Source organism: Triticum urartu, chromosome 3, assembly GCF_003073215.2.
Source record: "Triticum urartu cultivar G1812 chromosome 3, Tu2.1, whole genome shotgun sequence".
NCBI lineage: Eukaryota > Viridiplantae > Streptophyta > Magnoliopsida > Poales > Poaceae > Triticum > Triticum urartu.
In genome coordinates, this window is record NC_053024.1 from 135,794,102 (window position 1) to 135,810,667 (window position 16,566).

Genomic DNA, 16,566 nt, shown 5'->3' on the forward strand with positions numbered 1-16,566 from the left:
GATAGCGCTTGTTGGGAGGCAACCCAATTTTATTTTCATTCCTTGATTTGTGTTCTTGTTTAGTAATAAATAATTATCTAGCCTCTGTTTTGGTTGTTTTTGTGTTTAATTAGTGTTTGTGCCAAGTAGAACCGTTGGGAAGACTTGGGGAAAGTCTTTTTGATCTTGCTGTAAAAAACAGAAACTTTAGCGCTCACAGAATTGCTGCCATTTTTTATTGGACAGTGCTATTTAGTTAATTATTTTTGAATATGATTAATATATAAATTCCTCACGTCCAGCAATTTATTTTAGAACTTTTGGGGTTCCATAAGTATGCGTTTGATACAGATTACTATAGACTGTTCTGTTTTTGACAGAATCTGTTTTTCGTGTGTTGTTTGCTTATTTTGATGAATCTATGGCTAGTAATGGAGTTTATAAACCATAGAAAAGTTGGAATACAGTAGGTTTAACACCAATATAAATAAATAATTAGTTCATTACAGTACCTTGAAGTGGTGTTTTGTTTTCTTTCGCTAACGGAGCTCCCGAGATTTTCTGTTAAGTTTTGTGTTGTGAAGTTTTCAAGTTTTGGGTAAATATTTGATGGATTATGGAACAAGGAGTGGCAAGAGCCTAAGCTTGGGGATGCCCAAGGCACCCAAAGGTAAAATCCAAGGACACCAAAAAGCCTAAGCTTGGGTATGCCCCGGAAGGCATCCCCTCTTTTGTCTTCATTCATCAGTATCTTTACTTGGAGCTATATTTTTATTCACCGCATGATATGTGTTTTGCTTGGAGCGTCTTGTATGATTTGAGTCTTTGCTTTTTAGTTTACCACAATCATCCTTTCTGTACACCACTTTTGAGAGAGACACACATGAATTGGAATTTATTAGAATACTCTATGTGCTTCTCTTATATCTTTTGAGCTATATAGTTTTTGCTCTAGTGCTTCACTTATATCTTTTAGAGCACGGTGGTGGTTTTATTTTATAGAAATAATTGATCTCTCATGCTTCACTTATATTATTTTGAGAGTCCTTTAGAACAGCATGGTAATTTGCTTTTAGGAATAATAAAAACTTTCATATAAGTGCATTGAATACTATGAGAAGTTTGATACTTGATAATTGTTTTCAGATATAGAGATGGTGATATTAGAGTCGTGCTAGTTGAGTAGTTGTGAATTTGAGAAATAATTGTGTTGGAGTTTGTGATTCCTGTAGCATGCACGTATGGTGAACCGTTATGTGATGAAGCTGGAGCATGATTTATTTATTGATTGCCTTCCTTATGAGTGGCGGTTGGGGACGAGCGATGGTCTTTTCCTACCAATCTATCCCCCTAGAAGCATGCGCGTAGTACTTTGTTTCGATAACTAATAGATTTTTGCAACAAGTATATGAGTTGTTTATGACTAATGTTGAGTCCATGGATTATACGCACCCTCACCCTTCCACATTTTCTAGCCTCTCTATTACCGTGCACTTTTCGCCGGTATCATACACCCACCATATACCTTTCTCAAAACAGCCACCTTACCTACCTATTATGGCATTTCCATAGCCATTCCGAGATATATTGCCATGCAACTTTCCACCGTTCCGTTTGCTATGACACGCATAATTTTTCCATACATGTCACTCTTGATTCATTGCATATCCCGGTACACCGTGGAGGCATTCACATAGAGTCATATTTTGTTCTAACTATTGAGTTGTAATTCTTGAGTTGTAAGTAAAAAGAAGTGTAATGATCATCATTATTAGAGCATTGTCCCAGTGAGGAAAGGATGATGGAGACTATGATTCCCTCACAAGTTGGGATGAGACTCTGGAAGAAAATTTTTAAAAAGGGAGAAAAGAGGCCAAAAAAAAAAGAGAAGGCCCAAATAAAAAATGAGAGAAAAAGAGAGAAGGGACAATGTTATTGTTGGGGATCGTAGCAGAAATTTAAAATTTTCTACGCATCACCAAGATCAATCTATGGTGTAATCTAGCAACGAGGGGAAGGAGAGTGCATCTACATACCCTTGTAGATCGCTAAGCGGAAGCGTTCAAGTGAACGGGGTTGATGGAGTCGTACTCGTCGTGATCCAAATCACCGATGATCCTAGCACCGAACGGACGGCACCTCCGCGTTCAACACACGTACGGAACGGAGACGTCTCCCACGCCTTGATCCAGCAAGGAGGAGGGAGAGGTTGAGGAAGAGAGTCCAATAGCAGCACGACGGCGTGGTGGTGATGGAGTGGCAGTTCTCCGGCAGGGCTTCGCCAAGCTCACGCGGAGGAGGAGAGGTATTGGAGGGGAGGGGCTGCGCCAGGTTCAAGGGTGTGTGGCCGCCCTCCCACCCCTCCACTATCTATAGGTGGGGAGAGAGGGGGCCAGCCCCCTTAGATCCCATCTAGGGTTGGGGCGGCGGCCAAGGGGGGAGGAGTGCCTCCCAAGTCAAGTGGAGGCCCTCCCCCTTAGGGTTTCCCCTCTCCCATGCGCATGGGCCTTGGGGGGCTGGTTCCCTTGGCCCATTAAGGTTAGGGCGCCCCCTACAGCCCATGCTGCTGTATTGGACGTGGTGGAACATTTTCCGGACCTCCGGAATCCTCCGGAACCTTCTGGAAGCTTCCCGGTACAATACCGGAAAAAACCGAACTTTTCCCGGAACCCGAACAACAACTTTCCATATATAAATCTTTACCTCCGGACCATTCTGGAACTCCTAGTGACGTCCGGGATCTCATCCGGGACTCCGAACAACATTCGGTAATCACATACAAGTCTTCCTAATAACCCTAGCGTCATCGAACCTTAAGTGTGTAGGCCCTACGGGTTCAGGAACCATGCAGACATGACCGAGACAACTCTCCGGCCAATAACCAACAGCGGGATCTGGATACCCATGTTGGCTCCCACATGTTCCACGATGATCTCATCGGATGAACCACGATGTCGAGGATTCAATCAATCCCGTATTCAATTCCCTTTGTCCAGCGGTATTGTACTTTCCCGAGATTCGATCGTCGGTATCCCGATACCTTGTTCAATCTCGTTACCGGCAAGTCTCTTTACTCATTCCGTAACACATCATCCCGTGATCAACTCCTTGGTCACATTGTGCACATTATTATGATGTCCTACCGAGTGGGACCAGAGATACCTCTTCGTTTACACGGAGTGACAAATCCCAGTCTCGATTCGTGCCAACCCAACAGACACTTTCAGAGATACCTGTAGTGTACCTTTATAGCCACCCAGTTACGTTGTGACATTTGGCACACCCAAAGCACTCCTACGGTATCCGGGAGTTGCACAATCTCATGGTCTAAGGAAATGATACTTGACATTAGAAAAGCTTTAGCAAACGAACTACACGATCTTGTGCTAGGCTTAGGATTGGGTCTTGTCCATCACATCATTCTCCTAATGATGTGATCCCGTTATCAACGACATCCAATGTCCATGGTCAGGAAACCGTAACCATCTATTGATCAACGAGCTAGTCAACTAGAGCTTACTAGGGACATGGTGTTGTCTATGTATCCACACATGTATCTGAGTTTCCTATCAATACAATTCTAGCATGGATAATAAATGATTATCATGAACAATGAAATATAATATAATAATAACTAATTTATTATTGCCTCTAGGGCATATTTCCAACAGTCTCCCACTTGCACTATAGTCAATAATCTAGTTCACATAGCCATGTGATTAACACTCACAGGTCACATAGAAATATGAATAATAACTATTAAGTAGGGCATTACATATATTTTCCACACTTGTGCTTCAAAGTAGCACCATGATCTTCATGATAGAGAGTCTCCTATGTTGTCACTTTCATATACTAGTGGGAATTTTTCATTATAGAACTTGGCTTGTATATTCCAATGATGGGCTTCCTCAAATTGCCCTAGGTCTTCGTGAGCAAGCAAGTTGGATGCACACCCACTTAGTTTCTTTTTGAGCTTTCATACACTTATAGCTCTAGTGCATCCGTTGCATGGCAATCCTCACTCACATTGATATCTATTGATGGGCATCTCCATAGCCCGTTGATACGCCTAGTTGATGTGAGACTATCTCCTTTTGTCTTCTCCACAACCACCATTCTATTCCACATATAGTGCTATGTCCATGGCTCACGCTCATGTATTGCGTGAAAGTTGAAAAAGTTTGAGAACATCAAAAGTATGAAACAATTGCTTGGCTTGTCATCGGGGTTGTGCATGATTTAAATACTTTGTGTGATGAAGATAGAGCATAGCCAGACTATATGATTTTGTAGGGATAACTTTCTTTGGCCATGTTATTTTGAGAAGACATGATTGCTTTAGTATGCTTGAAGTATTATTTTTATGTCAATATTAAACTTTTGTCTTGAATCTTTCTGAACATTCATGCCACAATAAAGAAAATTACATTGAAAATTATGTTAGGTAGCATTCCACATCAAAAATTCTGTTTTTATCATTTACCTACTCGAGGACGAGCAGGAATTAAGCTTGGGGATGCTTGATACGTCTCCAACGTATCTATAATTTTTGATTGCTTCCATGCTATTATATATTTTGTTTTGGATGTTTAATGGGCTATTTACACTTTTATATTATTTTTGGGACTAACCTATTAACCGGAGGCCCAACCCAAATTGTTTTTTTTGCCTATTTCAGTGTTTCCAGAAAAAGGAATATCAAACGGAGTCCAAACGGAATGAAACCTTGGGAGAGTGATTTTTGGAACAAACTTGATCCAGAGGACTTGGAGTGGACGTCAAGCAATCAACGAGGCGGCCACGAGGCAGGGGGGTGCGCCTACCTGGGCGCGCCCTCCACCCTCGTGGGCCCCTCGTGGCTCCACCGACCTACTTCTTCCTCCTATATATACCTACGTACCCCAAAACATACCAGATACGGAGCCAATAATTCCACCGCCGTAACTTCTGTATCCGTGAGATCCCATCTTGGGGCCTTTTCCGGAGCTCCGCCGGAGGGGGCATCGATCACGGAGGGCTTCTACATCAACACCATAGCTCCGATGATGTGTGAGTAGTTTACCTCAGACCTACGGGTCCATAGTTATTAGCTAGATGGCTTCTTCTCTCTTTTTGGATCTCAATACAAAGTTCTCTCTCTTGTGGAGATCTATTCGATGTAATCTTCTTTTTGCGGTGTGTTTGTTGAGACGATGAATTGTGGGTTTATGATCAAGTTTATCTATGAACAATATTTGAATCTTCTCTGAATTGTTTTATGTATGATTGGTTATCTTTGCAAGTCTCTTCGAATTTTTAGTTTGGTTTGGCCTACTAGATTGGTTTTCCTTGCAATGGGAGAAGTGCTTAGCTTTGGGTTCAATCTTGCGGTGCTCGATCCCAGTGACAGTAGGGGCAGCAAGGCACGTATTGTATTGTTGCCATCGAGGATAAAAAGATGGGGTTTATATCATATTGCATGAGTTTATCCCTCTACATCATGTCATCTTGCTTAAAGTGTTACTCCGTTCTTATGAACTTAATACTCTAGATGCATGATGGATAGCGGTGATGTGTGGAGTAATAGTACTAGATGCAGGCAGGAGTCGGTCTACTTGTCACGGACATGATGCCTATATACATGATCGTACCTAGATATTCTCATAATTATTCGCTTTTCTATCAATTGCTCGACAATAATTTGTACACCCACCATAATACTTATGCTATCTTGAGAGAAGCCACTAGTGAAACCTATGGCCCCGGGTCTATTCTCCATCATATAAGTTTCCAATCTATTTTATTTTGCAATCTTTACTTTCAATCTATATCATAAAAATACCAAAAATATTTATCTTATTATTATTATCTCTATCAGATCTCACTCTTGCAAGTGGCCGTGAAGGGATTGACAACCCCTTTATCGCGTTGGTTGCGAGGTTCTTATTTGTTTGTGTAGGTACGAGGTGACTCGCGCGTGGTATCCTACTGGATTGATACCTTGGTTCTCAAAAACTGAGGGAAATACTTACACTGTTTTGCTGCATCACCCTTTCCTCTTGAAGGGAAAACCAACGCATGCTCAAGAGGTAGCAGGATCTCTTGGGTACAGAAGGTTGCGGCGGTGGAAATAGGGTTTCGTGGTGCTCCCGGATGTTTTCGGGGTATGTGAACATATATAGGATGAAGAAGTAGGTCGGTTGAGCCATGAGGGACCCACGAGGGGGGAGGGCGCGCCCAGTGGGTAGGCGCCCCCTGCCTCGTGGACACCTCATTCATTTCTTGACGTCCACTCCAAGTATAGATACGTTGGAGACGTATCAAGCATCCCCAAGCTTAATTCCTGCTCGTCCTCGAGTAGGTAAATGATAAAAACAGAATTTTTGATGTGGAATGCTTTCTAGCATGTTCTTCAATGTATTTTTTTCTATTGTGGCATGAATGTTCAGATCCGAAAGATTCAAAATAAAAGTTTATTGTTGACATAAAAATAGTAATACTCCAAGTATGCTAATCAAGCAATTATGTCTTATCAAAATAACATAGCCAAAGAAAACTTATCCCTACAAAATCATATCATTTGGCCATGCTTCATTTTCGTCACACAAAATGCTCTCATCATGCACAACCCCGATGACAAGCCAAGTAATTGTTTCATACTTAGCCTTTTCAAACTCTTTCAACTTTCGCGCAATATATGAGCGTGAGCCATGTACATAGCACTATGGGTGGAATACAATATGATGATTGAGGTTGTGTGAGAAGACAAAAAGGGGGAAAGTCTCACATTGACGTGGCTAATCAATGGGCTATGGAGATGCCCACCGATTGATGTCAATGCAAGGAGTAGGGATTGCCATGCAACGGATGCACTAGAGCTATAAATATATGAAAGCTCATCAAAGAAACTAAGTGGGTGTGCATCCAACTTGCTTGCTCATGAAGACCTAGGGCATTTGAGTAAGCCCATCATTGGAATATACAAGCCAAGTTCTATAATGAAAAATTCCCACTAGTATATGAAAGTGACAAAATAAGAGACTCTCTATCATGAAGATCATGGTGCTACTTTGAAGCACAAGTGTGGAAAAAGGATAGTAACATTGTCCCTTCTCTTTTTTTGTTTGGGCCTTTTCTTATCGCCTCTTTTTTCGTCTGGAGTCACATCCCGACTTGTGGGGGAATCATAGTCTCCATCATCCTTTCCTCACATGGGGCAATGCTCTAATGATGATCATCACACTTTTATTTACTTACCACTCAAGAATTACAGTTCGATACTTAGAACAAAATATGACTCTATGTGAATGCCTCCGGCAGTGTACCGGGATTGCGATGAATCAAGAGTGACACATATGAAAAATTAAGCATGGTGGCTTTTCCACAAATATGATGTCAACTACATGATCATGCAAAGCAATATGACAATGATGATGCGTGCCATAATAAATGAAACGGTGGAAAGTTGCATGGCAATATATCTTGGAATGGCTATGAAAATGCCATAATAGGTAGGTATGGTGGCTGTTTTGAGGAAGATATAAGGAGGCTTATGTGTGATAGAGCGTATCATATCACGGGGTTTGGATGCACCGGCGAAGTTTGCACCAACTCTCAAGGTGAGACAGGGCAATGCACGGTACCGAAGAGGCTAGCAATGATGTAAGGGTGAGAGTGCGTGTAATCCATGGACTCAACATTAGTCATAAAGAACTCACATACTTATTGCAAAAATCTACAAGTCATCAAAACCAAGAACTACGCGCATGCTCCTAGGGGGATATATTGGTAGAAAAAGACCATCGCTCGTCCCCGACCGCCACTCATAAGGAAAGCAATCAAAGAACACCCCATGCTTAAAATTTGTCACACAACGTTTACCATACGTGCATGCTACCCAACTTCAACACAAGTATTCATCAATTTCACAATTACTCAACTAGCACACCTCTAATATTACCACCTTTATATCTCAAAACAACTATCAAGCATCCAACTTCTCTTAGCATTTAAAATTTATAACCAAAGTGAATTACCATTCTGTTCTAAAGGACTCTCAAAATGATATAAGTGAAGCATGAGAGATCAATTATTTCTATAAAATAGAACCATCGCCGTGCTCTAAAAGATATAAGCGAAGCACTAGAGCAAAAATTATCCAACTCAAAAGATATAAGTGAAGCACATAGAGTATTCTAATAAATTACAATTCGTGTGTGTCTCTCCCAAAAGGTGTGTACAGCAAGGATGATTGTGGTAAACTAAAAATCAAATACTCAAATCATACAAGACGCTCCAAACAAAACACATATCATGTGGCGAATAAAAATATAGCTCCAAGTAAAGTTACCGATGGACGAAGACGAAAGAGGTGATGCCTTCCGGGGCATCCCCAAGCTTAGGCTTTATGTTGTCCTTGGATTTTACCTTGGGGTGCCTTGGGCATCCCCAAGCTTAGGCTCTTGCCACTCCTTGTTCCATAATCCATCAAATCTTTACCCAAAACTTGAAAACTTCACAACACAAAACTTAAAACAAAATCTCATGAGCTCTGTTAGTAAAAGAAAACAAACCACCACTTCAAGGTACTGTAATGAATTCATTCTTTATTTATATTGGTGTTAAACCTACTGTATTCTAACTTTTCTATGGTTCATAAACTCTATTACTAGCCATAGATTCATCAAAATAAGCAAACAACACACGAAAAACAGAATCTATCAAAAACAGAACAGTCTGTAGTAATCTGTAGGTTTCGAATACTTCTGGAACCCCAAAAATTCTAAAATAATTTCTGGACGTGTGGAATTTATCTATTAATCATCTGAAAAAAGAATTAACTAAATATCACTCTCCAGTAAAAAATGGCAGCAAATCTCGTGAGCGCTAAAGTTTCTGTTTTTTACAGCAAGATCGCAAAGACTTTCCCCAAGTCTTCCCAAAGGTTCTCCTTGGCACAAACACTAATTAAAAGCATAAAACCACATATAAACAGAGGATGGATGAATTATTTATTGAATAACAGCAAGGAAAAATATTGGGTTGTCTCCCAACAAGCGTTTTTTCTTTAAAGCCTTATAGCTAGGTATAAGATTTCAACGATGCTCACATGAAAGACAAGAATTGAAGCACAAAGAGAGCATCATAAAACACGTGACAAAAAAATCTAAGTCTAACATAATTCCTATGCATAGGTATCTTATAGACAAACAAATTATCAAGGCAAGCAAAAACTAGCATATGCAAGGAAGCAGAAAGAAACAATAGCAATCTCAACATAACGAGAGGTAATTTAGTAACATGAAAATTTCTACCACCATATTTTCCTCTCTCATAATAATTACATGTAGGATCATAATCAAATTCAACAATATAGCTATCAAAAAACATATTCTTAACACGATCCACATGTATGCAAAGTTGACACTCTTCCAAAATAGTGGGATTAACATTAACTAAAGTCATGACCTCTCCAAACCCACTTTTATCAAAAACTTCATAAGATTGAACATTCTCCAAATATGTGGGATCTAAAGTTGACACTCTTCCAAACCCACTTTCAATATTATTGCAAACATTATTATCAATCTCATATTCATCATGGGGCTTAAATAAATTTTCAAGATCATAAGAAGAATCACCCCAATCATGATCATTACAACAAGTAGTGGACATAGCAAAAGCTAGCATCCCCAAGCTTAGGGTTTTGCATATTATAAGCACAATTGACATTAATAGAATTTATACTATCATCATTGCAATCATGCTTTTTATTAAAAGATCTATCGTGACTCACTTCATAAAGTACTTCATCGCAATTTTTAGATTCACGAATTTCAAGCAAAACTTCATAAAGATAATTTAGTGCACAAAACTCACTAGCAATTGGTTCATCATAATTGGATCTCTTAAAAAGATTATCAAGAGGATGAGGATCCATAGATCTTAGATTCTCTGTTTAGCAATAAATAAAAAACTATTCCAAACAAACGAGCAAACGAGCCAAGTAAGACATCAAAGCAAATGGAAAGACAGACAGAAGAAGGGCTAATAAAACGGTAAGGGTGAAGTGGGGGAGAGGAAAACGAGAGGCAAATGACAAATAATGTAATGCGAGGGATAAAAGTTTGTGATGGGTACTTGGTATGTCTTGAGTTGTGCGTAGACTCCCCGGCAACGGCGCCAGAAATCCTTCTTGCCACCTCTTGAGCACTGCATTGGTTTTCCCTCGAAGAGGAAAGGGTGATGCAGCAAAGTAGTGTAAGTATTTCCCTCAGTTTTTGAGAACCAAGGTATCAATCTAGTAGGAGGCCATACGCAAGTCCCTCGTACCTACACAAACAAATAAGAACCTCGCAACCAACGCGATAAAGGGGTTGTCAATCCCTTCACGGTCACTTACGAGAGTGAGATCTGATAGAGATAATAATAAGATAATTTTTTTGGTATTTTTATGATATAGATTGAAAGTAAAAATTGCAAAGTAAAATAGATTGAAAACTTATATGATGGAAAATAGACCCGGGGGCCATAGGTTTCACTAGTGGCTTCTCTCAAGATAGCATAAGTATTACGGTGGGTGAACAAATTACTGTCGAGCAATTGATAGAAAAGTGAATAATTATGAGAATATCTAGGCATGATCATGTATATAGGCATCACGTCCGCGACAAGTAGACCGACTCCTGCCTGCATCTACTACTATTACTCCACACGTCGACCGCTATCCAGCATGCATCTAGAGTGTTAAGTTCATAAGAACAGAGTAACGCATTAGGTAAGATGACATGATGTAGAGGAATAAACTCAAGCAATATGATATAAACCCCGTCTTTTTATCCTCGATGGCAACAATACAATACGTGTCGTTTCCCTTCCTGTCACTGGGATCGAGCACCGCAAGATTGAACCCTAAGCTAAGAACTTCTCCCATTGCAAGAAAGATCAATCTAGTAGGCCAAACCAAACTGACAATTCAAAGAGACTTGGAAAGATAACCAATCATGCATAAAATATTTCAGAGGAGAATCAAATATTGTTCATAGATAGACTTGATCATAAACCCACAATTCATTAGATCTCGACAAACACACCGCAAAAGAGTTACATCGAATAGATCTCCAAGAAGATCGAGGAGAACTTTGTAGATTCAAAGAGAGAGAAGAAGCCATCTAGCTAATAACTATGGACCTGAAGGTCTGAAGTAAACTACTCACACATCATCGGAGGGGCCATGGAGTTGATGTAGAGGCCCTCCGTGATCGATGCCCCCTCCGGCGGAGCTCCGGAAAAGGCCCCAAGATGGGATCTCTTGGGTACAGAATGTTGCGGCGGTGGAAATAGGGTTTCGTGGTGCTCCCGGCTGTTTTCGGGGTATGTGAATATATATAGGAGGAAGAAGTAGGTCAGTTGAGCCACGAGGAGCCCACAAGGGGGAGGGCGCGTCCCCTGCCTCGTGGACACCTCGTTCGTTTCTTGACGTCCACTCCAAGTCCTCTAGATCATGTTTGTTCAAAAAACACGCTCCCAAAGGTTTCATTCCGTTTGGACTTCGTTTGATATTCCTTTTCTGCAAAACACTAAAATAGGCAAAAAAAACAGCAATTTTCATTGGGCATTGGGTTAATAGGTTAGTCCCAAAAATAATATAGAAGTGTAAAATAAAGCCCATTAACATCCAAAACAGATACTATAATAGCATGGAACAATCAAAAATTATAGATACGTTGGAGACGTATCACATCACCATTTAATGAGAACGGAAATAATTTGAGAATAAAGTAATAGCGTGTGACGCCCCGAGACCGATGCGCCAAGTGTCTTCCAGTTATTCGCCGGTGTTGCCATGTCATTTGCTTGCGTGTTGCATTTCATCTTGTCATCATGTGCATTGCATCATCATGTTTTCAAAACCTGCATCCGTCTGGGTTCCCCCGGTGCCATTCGTTGTCCGTTCTGAGCCCAGACACACTTGCACGCGCCCGCGGCACGTCCAAAATATTATTTTACAAGTGGACGGAAAATGTTCTCGGATTGGGTTGAAAGTTGGCATGTGGTCTTATTATAGTGTAGATAGACCGCCTGTCAAGTTTCATCGCATTCGGAGTTCGTTTGATAGCCCAACCGTTAAACTATAGCGACAGTATAGTCGGTCAAAACGTCGGGCGTTTTTGGTCTCCGGAAACAGTCGTCGGGTCTCTCTCTCTTCTCTTCTCTCAGCCCAAAGCTTTCTGCACAGTCCGCTACCAACCTCCAGGCCCCGAAACCCCCTCCTTGCACAGTGCATCGGCCCCTCGCGTGCGTCCGAGAGTTGTCCCGGACCCGACCCGGACTGTCGTCACCGTTGTGTCCGGATCGTCCCCAAACATCTACAAAATGTCTCCGTTTTCTTATTTGGACTCCCTAGCTATATTATTCGCGATCGTCCGATTACGATCGGAGGGTCCAACCACAATCCTATTTCCATATATATAGTCCAACCCCCTACCAAATCAAGCCAACCTAATTTCTAGGGGGTTTGTCCCATCGCCGCCGCCTCTCCACCAAATCCCTCTCGGGATCCATCCCCTCCTCGATTTCACACCAGCCAACCAAAACCAATCCCTCCCGATCCACCCATTCCACCAGCGACCAGAGGAGCCCGAGCCATCCTGCAGCTGCCTCCTCCAATCATGGCGCCGCCAGCCAGGGAAGTCCACCACCAGAGCACCAGGAGCCCTCCAGCCCCTGCTCCCGCGCGCCTCCGTTCAGCGACTGCCGACGAGCAGATGAGTCACCGCCCATCTCCTTTTCTTCCCCTGTTTTCCTATCTTTCCTCCTCTAATCTCTCCCCCCTCGTTTGATTTCTTCTATGTCAGGATATGAAAGGGGCTCGCCCCTGATGCCGTGGCCGCCGACGACCGAAGCTGCCGTGTGCCCTCTCCTTCCGGGCCCTGCCCTCCCTGTCGGGGTTGACCTCCAGCGTCGCCAAGTCCCTCGCCTCACCTCCCTTCATTCCCAGCTACCCGGCGCCCCTGCGTCCCTGACGAAGCACGCACCTAGTCCTCGCAAGCCGCCGCCCGGAGCAGGCCACCTCAGCTCCTCCTCAACCCCGCCATCTTCAGCCTCCGCGTCAAGTCCGCCGCTTGCTGTCGTCGTCCCGGTGAACCACGTCGAACCGCCGCGTCCCGTGCCTGCCGGCGCCCCGCCTTCTCCTCTCCGGCGCCTGAAGCTTGTTTCGCCGTTCGCTGCTTGCTCTGTTTCGAGCATAGGAGAACGCCAGTGCTTCGCCTCGGCCCTCCTCGACCTCCTTCGCATCGGATCCGTCGGGTTCCGACCCTCCCCGTCGTTGCCGGACTTCCCATCTCGCCGGAGCCCCAAGTCCTCACGCCCAAGCCCCTCGCCGGCCTTCCCTGCTTCCGCATGCGAGAACAACGGAGCCGCGCCCGCGTTGGCCTCTCGTCACGTGACCCAGATCCGCCAACCAGCCTCCTGGACCGCAAAGCCAGCGCCAGGCCTCCCTCCTCCACCGAACGGGCCAAGGCCCATGGTGAGCAGCTCCTCCAGCCCAGAGTGCCTTAGAATCGGCCCGTAGGTGTTTTTTTCCTTTGCGTGATTTTATCTTTTCCAGGGTTTTGCAATTTTGCAGAAGGGTCCCTAAACTTCATGCATATAATAACTTAAAAACCGTGCATCGGTTCAAAATGATTTATATATGAAACTTGCTTAGATTTTCATCTAGTTTAATAAAATATCACTTTCACCCATGTTCAAAACGTTTAAAATGCTGTTTGTTTAAATCTGCCCCTATGCCATGCTAAAATGACTTAATTCATAACTAAATAACCGTAACTCCGAATTTAATAAACTTTATATGTAAATGGGGTAGAATTTTGCCTAGTTTATCATGGTGTCATTGCTTTGCATGTTAAACAACTCAAAAATATGGTATAGGGCAGAACAGGACCTAACCTAATATATGCATATGGGGATATACCGGATTCGTTATTTGTTATATCCGGCCCCATTTAAATTGTTTAGATGGTGTAGTTTTGTTATGCCTCACCTCTTGACATGTTAATCAACATTTAATATTGTTGGGTACCTAAACGAGAGAGAACTAAATAATTGTTGTGGTGTTTCGTCAATATGCAACTCGTTGCATATTGAGCTCCACTTAACTTGTAGTTTTGCTTGTGCACATTGCCATGCCATGCCTCATTAAACCGGACATGCATCATACTTGATTTTGCATCATGCCATGTTATGTGATGGTTGTTTACTATGTTGTGTGCTTCTTTCCGGTGTTTGCTTCTTCGGGTTGGTTCCGATAACGTCGCGTTTGTGAGGACCCGTTCGACTACGTCCGTTTATCTTCTTCATGGACTCGTTCTTCTTCCTTGCGGGATTTCAGGCAAGATGACCATACCCTCGAAATCACTTCTATCTTTGCTTGCTAGTTGCTCGCTCTTTTGCTATGCCTATGTTGCGATACCTACCACTTGCTTATCATGCCTCCCATATTGATAAGCCAAGCCTCTAACCCACCATGTCCTAGCAAACCATTGTTTGGCTATGTTACCGCTTTGCTCAGCCCCTCTTATAGCGTTGTTAGTTGCAGCTGAAGATTGGAGTTTGTTCCATGTTGGAACATGGTTATTTTGTTGGGATATCACAATATCTCTTATTTAAATTAATGGATCTATATACTTGGTAAAGGGTGGAAGGCTCGGCCTTATGCCTGGTGTTTTGTTCCACTCTTGCCGCCCTAGTTTCCGTCATATCGGTGTTATATTCCCGGATTTTGCGTTCCTTACGCGGTTGGGTTATAATGGGAACCCCTTGACAGTTCGCTTTGAATAAAACTCCTCTAGCAAGGCCCAACCTTGGTTTTACCATTCGCCACCTAGCCTTTTTTCCCTTGGGAGTCGCACATCCCGAGGATCATCTTTATTTTTAAACCCCCGGGCCAGTGCTTGTCTAAGTGTTGGTCCAACCCAGAGCACCATGCGGGGCCGTCCCTTGGCAACTTGGGTTACGTTGGCTCCCATACGCTTAGCTTATCCGGTATGCCCTGAGAACGAGATATGTGCAGCTCCTATCGGGATGTTGGCGCATCGGGTGGTCTTGCTGGACTTGTTTTACCATTGTCGAGGATGTCTTGTAACCGGGATTCCGAGCCTGATCGGGTATTCCCGCTAGAAGGAATATCCTTCGTTGACCGTGAGAGCTTGTGATGGGCTAAGTTGGGACACCCCTGCAGGGTTTTGAACTTTCAAAAGTCATGCCCGCGGTTATGGGCAGATGGGAATTTGTTAACGTTCGGTTGTAGAAAACCTGAAGTTGAACTTAATTAAAATACATCAACCGCGTGTGTTACCGTGATGGTCTCTTCTCGGCGGAGTCTGGGAAGTGAACACGGTGTTGGAGTTATGCTTGACGTAGGTTGTTCTAGGATCACTTCTTGATCATAGTTTTATCGATCGTGCCTTGCCTTCTCTTCTCGCTCTCTTTTGCGTATGTTAGCCACCATATATGCTAGTCGCTTGCTGCAGCTCCACCTCATAACTTTGCCTTACCCATAAGCTTAAATAGTCTTGATCGCGAGGGTGTGAGAGTGCTGAGTCCCCGTGACTCACAGTTACTTCCAAAACCAGTTTGCAGGTGTCGATGTTACCGAGCAGGTGACGCAACCAAGCTCAAGGAGGAGCTCGATGAAGTTCGTGTTCATTGGGTTGTTCCGTTTTCCAGTTGGTCAGTAGTGGAGCCCAGTCGGGACGATCGGGGATTTGTGTAGCATTTGGGGTAGTCTTCTTTTATTTTGGTTCTGTAGTCGGACCTTGATTGTATCTGGTTGATGTAATGCTTTATTCATGTAATTGTGTGAAGTGGCGATTGTAAGCCAACTATGTATCTCTTTCCCTTATGTATTACATGGGTTGTGTGAAGATTACCTCACTTGCGACATTGCTTTCAATGCGGTTATGCCTCTAAGTCGTGCTTCGACACATGGGAGATATAGCCGCATCGAGGGCCTTACAAGTTTGTATCAGAGCCTTCCTCGACCTTAGGAGCCCCCTGCTTGATCGAATAACTGGCGTTGTTGAGTCTAGAAAAATGTTTTGAGTCATTTAGGAATTATATATATCGGAGAGTTAGGACTTCTTTTTACTCTTCAGTCCCTTCGTTGCTCTGGTGAGGCATCCTGACGTAGAGTTTTGACTCTTCTCTTCTCAAATTTCACTAAAAAAAAATTAGGATCACGCGGGTATCTTGGAATCGTTCCGATGGTTTTGTGACGAGAACATTGTTCTTGGTGCCTCCTGTCATTTAGGGGTTGTGGCAGTGTCCCGGGGAGTTGAGCTCCGAGGTGTTGTCGTCAAAATTTTATCGTTGCAGTTCTGGAATACCTGAGATTAGTTTTGCCGACATCGAAAATCTCTTTTATGCAGTTGTTGGTGAGATAACCTCGACGCCACCCAGTACTGGGGCGGGAGTTCGGGAGTATTGCCATAACTCGTATAATAGATGCTTTTCGAAGGTTGAGGTAGATGATTTCCGAAGGTTTCTTGGTTATGTGTTGAAGGATGGATACAGCTGGATGTAGGATTTGCTAGTTTTGGGTGA

General features: G+C 43.0%; 1 protein-coding gene across 3 annotated transcripts; it reads left to right on the forward strand.

Annotated features, from left to right (window-relative positions):
• The first annotated feature begins 12,477 nt into the window (after nucleotides 1-12,477).
• LOC125543305 (vegetative cell wall protein gp1-like) lies at nucleotides 12,478-15,993 on the forward strand. Of its 3 annotated transcripts, none has more exons than XM_048706612.1 (3): nucleotides 12,478-13,489; nucleotides 14,260-14,353; nucleotides 15,597-15,993. In XM_048706612.1, the coding sequence occupies exons 1-3, from the start codon at nucleotides 12,812-12,814 to the stop codon at nucleotides 15,734-15,736; spliced, it is 912 nt and encodes a 303-aa protein (XP_048562569.1). In that variant the 5' UTR covers nucleotides 12,478-12,811; the 3' UTR covers nucleotides 15,737-15,993. The 3 variants fall into 3 exon arrangements, with proteins under 3 accessions (XP_048562569.1, XP_048562571.1, XP_048562570.1); XM_048706614.1 differs by having other exon boundaries at nucleotides 14,289-14,353; XM_048706613.1 differs by lacking the exon at nucleotides 14,260-14,353.
• The last annotated feature ends 573 nt before the right edge of the window (nucleotides 15,994-16,566 follow it).